Source organism: Tetrao urogallus (assembly GCF_951394365.1).
Source record: "Tetrao urogallus genome assembly, chromosome: 10".
Lineage (NCBI taxonomy): Eukaryota > Metazoa > Chordata > Aves > Galliformes > Phasianidae > Tetrao > Tetrao urogallus.
The window spans coordinates 16,274,890-16,284,370 of NC_136823.1; the positions used below are offsets into that span (position 1 = coordinate 16,274,890).

At 43.2% G+C, this 9,481-nt stretch overlaps 1 protein-coding gene across 1 annotated transcript in view; it reads right to left on the reverse strand.

Annotated features, from left to right (window-relative positions):
* Window positions 1-8,685, reverse strand: part of FOXP1 (forkhead box P1) — a gene marked incomplete at both ends in the record, with an annotated part of 144,140 nt that extends 135,455 nt beyond the window's left edge. Inside the window, one exon of the mRNA XM_079540504.1 lies at window positions 8,515-8,685. Within this exon, the coding sequence (XP_079396630.1) occupies window positions 8,515-8,685 (171 nt within the window). The remainder of the gene's footprint in view (window positions 1-8,514) is intronic.
* Between the last annotated feature and the right edge of the window lie 796 nt (window positions 8,686-9,481).

The following is a 9,481-nucleotide window of genomic DNA, read 5'->3' on the forward strand; positions in this document are numbered from 1 at the left end:
ATAGGAGTGGGTACGTAACACAACACAGCAACATAAAGATATACAGCAGCCACTCTCCCCAGAGCAGCGCTTCTCCTAGGATAGATCAAATCTGACCAGGCATCCCTGTAAGCAGCCACCTCATAACGTCTGATGGAGACCGCTGAGACTGACTTTGGCGGTCTGCATCCTCTCACAAGAAGAACTAAACCCCGTTTCATTTCTTGTTTCTCCTGTGGGATGCTGGACCCCACAGTTTCACAACAAGCCCATTCACCTGCCCCCATGTCCATCTGACCTTTCTCCTCCAACGAATGACTTAATTATTTGGAAGCAAAAATATAAAACAATGACAGCATAGAAACATAAGTGCCCCAGCCTCATATCTGAGAGAGCAGCTCACACCCCAAAGCTGTAGGGCTGCTGCTGTGTAAGGTGCCAGCAGGTCCTGGGGGAATCCGCCCTCTGCCTTCAGAGCCCTGAGGAGCAAACAGCTACAGCCCTGCCCCACTTCTGGCATGTACCTGACCAACGGCTAGAAACAAGGCTAAAAAGGATGAATGTGAGATGGTTAGCAGGGCTACTACATCATGCTATTTCTTTCATGGCATGGTTTTCTTTGTAGCAGCGATGAAAACAAGGAAATTTTAAGGAAAACTTATCTAAGCACATCAGCAACAATCAGATTCCTTCAGCCTCTGATCATTAATTTGAGCAGGAAGAGGTTTTTGTCCTTCCTTTCCTTAACTTCATTTCCAGGTACAGTTTGTTAAAGCCTGAAATCCCACCTGAACTTTGGCAAGACTTTGAAAAAAAAAAAAAAGAAAAAAAGACCATTACACAAATATTTGGCTAAGTGTCCCACAGCAAATTGTGTAACAGCAGTTAGAAGCTGTGTTTTCAAGTATCAGCCCCAGAGGTTTTATCTGAAATAAAATTCTGATTACTTCACACTCTGGAGGCAAAGTGGGACCTCTCTTCACATCTCCAAATCTGAAACATTCCTGCTGTGCCCCTCAGTAATGATGCCTTTTGCTAAGAAAGAACAAAATCCTTCAAAAGCACGCTTATTAAATGAAATAAGGTAAGAAGGACCCAAACACACCTGCAGGAATTGGTTTAGCCTTGAAGGTCTATCAGAACAGATCACCCAAAATTAGAAATACACCCATCTGTCAGTACATGCAGCCCATCTCCAAGCATGCAAGTGTCCTCTGTGTGTCCATATGCCCAGGAATGTTGCTGTCTGTAGCAGTCCTCAATCCTTACTGTCACTAAATGAGAACCAAGGTTATGCCAGCACTCAGACACAAGGAATTATACCCACGTTGTGCATTGTGCTCCTCTGTCTGCTTGAGATGTGCCCCTGCAGAGGGCTGGGGGCCAACAGCAGCACTGCACTGCTGAGTTGTGCAGCACGCTGCTGGATGGGTTACACAGCCTGACTCCCTCCAGCCACCCCTTTACAAACCTCACATTTCCAAGAGCCCAGAAAAAAAATCTTGAAAAGAAGAAATGTGATTAAAAACAAATTGAAAAGCCCAACTTGTAATAAAGCTGGCACTTGCCCCAGGCTTCTGAAATGTCTGACACATGACACTGACTTTACAGACACTCTACAGATACGATATATAGCTTTTATAGGGAAAAAAAAGAAAGGTATATTTGCACTATTTAAAGCAGGTTAGAAATACATTTAATCTTTTGAAAATGCAGGAGCCTGGTTAACAAATGCAGGATGTAGCAACAAAACAAGCAACACTCATCCTGCTCAACTGTCATTACATAATGTCACTAATTACACTAAGCATCCCCAAATTACCTTCTGTTAGTTTTTTTTAATTAATGGGGTATTCATGCATTTCACATTTTACTTTGTATCCCGACCTTTATTTACACCATTACTGTTATAAATTACAGCCACGCTGCTGATACTCTTTGCACCTGCTGTGATACCCAATGGAGCTCCACAGGAGGAAGAACATAACACAGCAAACCGCAGCGTTTGATTCCGCTCTCATTTAAACCTATTCAAGTCAGACAAAACTCCACTGAAACCAACAGCTCTGCTAGTGGAAACCAGCACAATTCTGCTCGCATGCACTGCCAAGCAACCTCCCTGCGTGCAGCGTGTTCCTAAATAAAGTTAAATTGCTTTTAAAATATCAGCAATGCATGCAACTCTGTGTTAAAGTGCTTCACCTTAATTCTGCAAGGTATTCAGGCACATGCCTGGTTTTGCTGGCAGGAGACATAGCGTGACCTTACTGAGCACTGATGCTCTTACTTTTAGGCACATGCTGGTGACAAAAAGGCCAGGATGGGGAACATTTCCATGCCAATGAAAGACTTCCTCCCTCCCTCCCTAACAGGTACGCTGCCATTTTAAGCTCGCTGTACCACAGGTTTGGCTGCACTGTTTGTCAGATAACCCCTAAGTACGGAGATCAATGGAGGAGGGACAGTCTCTAATCATTTTCAAAACATCATCCTTAGAAAGAGGCTTTAATTGGTATCTGATGCCCACTGAGCGTCTCTCTCAGGTATACACGTGCTGGGGAGCAGCTTTGAAGCGTTCCTTTGTGCGGTTTCCCCAAACAGAACTCCTGAATGGGTAACTTTTTTGCTTACGAGTAAGCATAAGCAAACAGAAGGGCAGAGAGCACACCTACAAAAACAGCTGGGAACAAACACGCCGTTGCTGAATTTTCACAGGAGATGCGAGGTTAAAAAACAAACCTGCAAACATATTTCAGCAGTTACAGCTCTTCAAAGAGCCCACATAAACCCAAGTGATTACTGCACGATTTTCAGTTACCTCCAAAAGTAAAAGCAGCTACTGTAAAAATAAATAAAGAAGTACAGAAATAGACATCCGCAGTCTAAAGAGGACTCCTGGATTTGGCTGTGCACACAATCCAGGTGACTACACGCCTAATGGCCCAGCTTCTGCACGTACATGCTTGTACATGAGACTGCAGAGCTCGGGGTGCCAATGTCAAGGTGCTTTGAGGACTCAGTTATGCAGTTATTTATCAAAGACCTCAGAAGCGAAATAAAAAATAAAACGAGGCAAGAAAAAAAACCCTCAGTGATTGCAACGAAGCGGTAGTTCCCACTTTTCCCTTTCACACCTAGAGAAAATGTAAGGCTTGTTGATGTCAATAAGAACCTACAACAAAGGCATTAGTAATTGCGAGGATGGAGGATGCTGCAAGAATGTTCTCAGCATGGGTCATTGACAAGAGAACTAAAAATTGAATTATTAAGGAAAAAAAATCACTGATTCTAAAATCCAGGCAAGGTAGCCAGCCTATGTTAAAACTTATTTAATTTTTCCAGCGCTGCTCCGCTCCTAAGCTCTCAGAGCCACAGCTTTTCCATTGAAAAGCAAAAGACATTTTACGCACAATTTTCCCTCTACTAGAAAGAGGTATATTGTGCCCTTCAGTGAACATAAAATTGATATTATCATCTCTTAGTTTATATCTCACTACTTAACCTTCAGATTAAAAGTTATTAGATTTGAATGACTAAAAAGACATCATGTCACCTTCCATTCAATGATGGGAGATCGGAGAACTTGAGGGAAAAGTCTGAATGATAAAAGCACGAAGTTACCAGGAGCATGAAGTTGGTTTTCACGTTCTCTGATACAAGAGCAGAGCCATACAAATGCAGCAATCTTTTCATGATGTAACCATCAATTACCAGCGTGCTGCAATGCAAAATCAGACACCTTCCCAACAGCCTGCATGTAGTTTAAACTACGCTCCCCAATGGCTCTTTCAATAGCAACAGCAGTTTAACAACTAGGCTTTATGTCTCTTTGGTCAAAATGACTCAACATGGACGCTCCCTTAAAGTCTAACAAACAAATTTGGTCCAACCCAGTTATGTCAATACGAAACAAAGGCTTTATCTAGGATCTGGTTTAGAGTTTTGTTCGGAGGAGATAAGTCCACACCACGATCAATGGGACCATAAAACTCCTGATGCAGTTTGTAACCTCTCCTCAAGGGAGAAAAAAGATGAAACTCGGCAGCCTATTTAAAAAAATACCATCGCATTCATTACTTTAATTTACACCGTGATACAGTCAGAATTCTTTCTAGTCTAACTGTCTCTTTGATCTCTCGACAATACACCAAGCCCTCCACTTCACATACATTCTCCTCACCTCTGGACATGAGCAAAATCTGAAGAAGCCATATATTATTCCCTCCGAGGTTTGCTCTCCTCAGTCTAACATTTCTCATCTCAACTGTTCTAGAAACAACTGCAGCTAAAGAGCCAAGCTGTGCCATCTTCATGTGATGCCACCAACGCTGCAAGGACAGTCGGTGTGACCGACTGCGAAGAAAGCATTGGCTTGGGCACAGATACCAGAACCTAGTCCTGTACATAAACAAAACTGCTTTTCTCATTTGTATGGAATAAAAGAGTAAAAAATACAAACTAGGATGCACTGAAAATTATATACAACAACTTTTTTTTTGTGGATACATGCAAAAATGGTATTTACTCTCCAGAAAGTACAAAACAACACTTCATAACGAGTGTAGTTCAGCTCATAGGCAAAAGTGAAGGCAAGAAACTTCCCTACAGTTCTTTATATAAACTTCCTCCTCGTTTCACCATGCATCAGTTGCGTCCATACTGTTGTTCCGGTTTGTCATAAACGCAGTCACCTCGTAACCCCTCTTATCAAGCCATCTATGCACTACCTAAGAGTACACTACACTTCATCAGACAAGCTATAGGTTCACATTATACAAACATTCCAATTCTGCCTGCTCAGCGCAGGTTGTCAATAAACGCAAGCAATTGCAAAACAGCAATGTGTGTTTTTTTCCTTAAGCGAACACTGATACGAGCCTGCCAGTTCTGCAAAATAAACTCTTTGCAATCTCTGTAGCTAATCTGTCAACAAATTACTATTAAAGTCATCCCTCCTATAAGTTCAAAAGCATTCTGGGTTAGACAAAAGATCCCACGTTAATATACTCGGGGGGCAGGACTTGAAGGTACAGTATCAAAGTGGATCTCGCTATTGATGGAGGGAGGTTTGTATTCCTGCAGCACAGCACTTGGTGTCTTGCTGCTGCCTATCAGCATTCAACTTCATAATCATTCTCTTTGTTCAATTCATATTATTCTTTCTCTACTAACAACATGAAGAACACTTTAATGAACAGTCCCAAGGATGAAAATACATCATAATAAATAATATTTATTTTATAAGCTAAAAAAACCTGACTAGAACTGAAGCATCAAGCCTTCTATTTCTGCAGACATCAGAAACCACTGAAGCGGCTAAAGCTGTGATCATCTATGTTAACAGGCAGTCTGTCCCCACGACTTTATTTCTTGCTCCCTGGTAACCAAGCTGCCCCATCTCTACACGCGTCCTGCCCCAGCCTCCCTGGCTCAGCCTGACCTGCAGCTCGTTTCTGCTCTGGCACCCGCTTTGCACCACGCACGTGTTCAGAAGGGTGCCCAGGAGTCACCAGAGATGCTGCCAGATGTACCTGCTGCCCTGCTCCCAGGCTTTCAGCCCCTCACTTCTGGCCCCGTGGGCACCTTGGAAGCAAATTCATGAGCACTGCTGCCTGACTTCAAGCCAATCACCCGCTTCTGTGTCCTCAGAAAGTCTGATGACCCAGGGGACCTTCAGGACTATGCCAGGTGTTACAGGAGCCCACAAAAACCCTGCCCATTCCACTCAACTCTGCCATAAGCCATCCATTTCTGCACAGGGCCAATCTCCTGTGGAGCCAGCAGTGACAGGAAGGCAATTCCTCCCACCCCAGCAGGTGCCAAAATCCCACATGAAAGTCTGCCTTCCCTCTTAGGTGAGGCCTGGGGTTGATTTTTCCCACACATATCTACATTCTTATACAATTCTTCCATAGGTGGTCCCAAAGGAGCCACCTGTACTGCTTTTGCTGTTTGGAAAGTATCTTGCTTCATGATTACAAAGAGAAACATCAGTGTGAGTTGTACGTCTCCGTTTTAGAAGACTGCTAACACCAAAATAATTTTGCACCACTCCACCTCCTTGTACCCAGAGATGACACGGAAAGCACAACGTGCCCTATGAGCCCTCATGCACTTGCCACAAGAGAGCTCGCAGCACACGTCACTCCTTCAGACACAGGAACATCTGCAGTGCTCCAGTTTTCCATGATAAAATATTTACAAGTTTGTAGACCCATTAAAGCATCCTAAAAAATGTGAAGCATTTCTGTTTTCCTTTCTCATCGTAACAAAGCTATTAGTTCTCATAAATTCATAAATTTAACAAAAAATGTGAACCAGAACTCGGTGCAGATGCTTTGCAGGAGCAGCTGTACGCGCTGCACCGCTCAGCCCTGCTCAGAACCACCCTGAGCAGCACAGCCCAAAGGAGCGCCGCTGATTTTTGTTCAGACAAAACAAGTGCCAGGTGGCAAAAAGAAAAGATTTGAATGAAATGCTCTTAAGAAATAGCTGTTTAATTCAGAACTCATTCATTTGTATTGAAGAAGCGTTCTGTAGAACGCATTCTGTTAAGTGACCTGAGAGCATATGTTGTATATGGAGAAACATCTAAACATTATGCTCCGTGTTGCATGTGTATCTGTAAATGCTTGCATTAGCTGTCTGAAAACAACGGGTTTTTCTTCTTTTCATATTTAAAAATATTTTACAAACATAAAGATTGATATTTTTGTGCTAGCTCCGATTACTCTTTTGTTATCAGATCTTTCTGAGTAAGCGTTCCAAACTTTGCAATTGACTTGCTCTTCAAAGATAAACTAAAAAACTGGAAAGTTACCCATCAGAACCAACTACCAGCAAGATCCAATCACAAAACATAAAGGTCTTTTAAGCACCTGAGAACAGAGAGCTGATGGAACGTAGTCAATGGGCTGGCAGAGATGAGCAACCAGGAGCTGGGGCTGCAGAGCCACAGCAGAGCAGCTCTGGCTGTGCCCAGCAGCACTCACTGATCCTGCCGCTCTGTCACTGCTCGCATAGGCGGCCAGCGGCCAACACAGTCTCTGCACATGGTTCTGGTGCTATGGTGAGGATTAGGAACGGGGAGCATAAGAGGAACAGCAGAGGTCTGCATGTTCTGGTCTGCAGTGCCCTACTGTGTGTGTGTGCACACATACGTGTGTGTTTGTGTCCTCTGTGCCTCACTGTGCACAGAGCGGGCAAGCGGCAGCACTGGAAAATTCCATCATGCCCCTATGGAAAGGCAGCGTAATTAACTCATTTTGATATCAAGCCTTTTTAAGAAGAGACCTTTGCGTTGAACATATTTTACTGTTCGAATCCTCTTCTACTGTCCTATATTAATCAAAGCTGTAACCCCTGTTGTCTTTGCACTACGAATCAGAATGTGCCCCTGGCGAAGAATGAGGGAAAAGTCAACAGGAATTAAGTTTCAGTGCAACTGTTTACTCAACTGTGGCCTGCAGTTATTGAAATTTTATCCGTGGTTTTGTGTGACTACTGCAGTAATGAATTCAGCATGGCTGTGATTTTCTCACTGATGGTATTCTCACTTCAAGTAAAAACCTGTACGATGAAAATAACTGAAACAACCAAAGTCTGTGCTTTTAGTGTCATCTGTTTTCCTGACTCGTTTAATTACGGCAGCTTTCTGTCTTAGGCTGGCAAACCAGGTCCCCTGCTCCTCGACAAGCCTCGAGTTTGCTTTGTTTTTGAGTGCAGGTTTTTCTTCTCCTCAACAACCAGCTAAAAAGATCACAGTGCGCTTAGGGGAGCCTTAACCAGCTGCCAATCGCTTATTTAAAAGGTTTTAAGAATGCTTATTGCATTAGAGAAAGTGAGGGTTAGGCTAAGTGTATTCACGGTGGCTCCACAGCCGCCTTTGTTCCCAAACACATTAATGACACGTGCCCAGCTCTTCAGTGTAAAATTTCCTGAGAGGGTTGCAAAATTTTATCAAGAAAAAAGACAAAATGTATTACAGGGATAATTCATACCGGTGAACGTGGTCACTTCCCAGAAAATACACTGATCAAAATACAAAGGGAAAGCCCTGACACATAATTCTGTTGCTTCTTGTGAACTGAAAGGAGCACTGACGCACGGGGTGTTTATTTATTTACCCCAGAGTTCTGCCACAGCAGATACCTCCACGGCCTTTCTCTCTAATAGAAAACATTCTGTTGATAGAGGTTGCTAGGTTATATTAAAAATTGTTGCAAAAACAAAACTTAACGTTAGCATGTTTTCCACCCAGTGACACACTTGGGAAACCAGTTATTTGTACACAGTGGTTCACCCGATTGCTGGCACCAGGCTCAGCACACTCAGAAGTCCAAAAGAACCCCAAGAAGAGAAGTCTAACGTTCCCCTGTACACAGCGACTGCAATCCTCTACAGACAAAAATGTACAGAATGTGGCAGGCAGGTCCTGAAAGCATCCTTTGATTGGCAAATACAAAGGGGTTGGAAGACGTTAATGCTTCGTGTTTTTTTCTGTCAGAAGGAAAATTGTAATACGTCTTACAGTACCTGCTGTTGCTGAAGATGTGTTAAATCTGCAGCCCCAATTTCAACTGAAGGTGTCTCGCCGTTTGATCTCACCTCCCGTAGGCTGCACTCTAGTAAGTGGTTGCCACCGCTCGCTCCATTCTGAATGGCTGAACCGTTACTTTTTGTCTCAGTCCCAGATTCTTGCATCATGACTCAAAAACCTGAAATAATTTAGGGGAGGGGAAAAAAAAAAGCAGCTGTTAAAACAGTTGCTGTATATAAGGAGACATGCCCTGTTTTAAATCCTGCCAAAACTGTAAACATTTGTCATTTCCCTTCATACGATTTATCTTTCATTAATGGTTCATGCTACTAGTTTATGTTTATTTATCTGTTGGTACAGCTATAATTTTAGTAAGTAAGTTCAGTTCTAAATATAGTATTATTTGCTCAACATCTTTTTCCCCTTAGAGAAAAAAAAAATTTCAAACGAACACACAGAATCCATAATTAAACTTCTCTAGTTCCATCTGGATGATCTCCTTTGCAACGGTGAGTCACCCCTTGCAACATGTGATGGACAACATCAAGAACCTGATACACAGTGTGCAGGGGCAGGTGAGGGAAGCAGTGCTCAGCACTTCAGATTTCACCCCCAACTTTTACTCCTATCAAGCAATTTTGACTGAATCTGGGATGTTCTGGAGCAAACTGCTTCAGCTGCTCATAGTCTTTTGGGCAATTATCTTGGATTGGGCTTGACTTTAGAGGCACTATGGCAATACAGCGAAGGGGCTTCAGATTTACTTGCAGCAAACTGTGTCTTTGACTAAATACCATCGTGGTAGTTATTGTCAGGCAGCAGCACGCTGCCCTCAGCTCTTGGTGGACAAGATCTCCCAGCAAAGAGGAGGAGGAGGATTTGGAGCAGGACTGCCCAACTGCTTACCCTGGGTCTCTCGGGATTCGCGCATGTTTCTGTGAATTAACTGGCAGGACTCGAGCA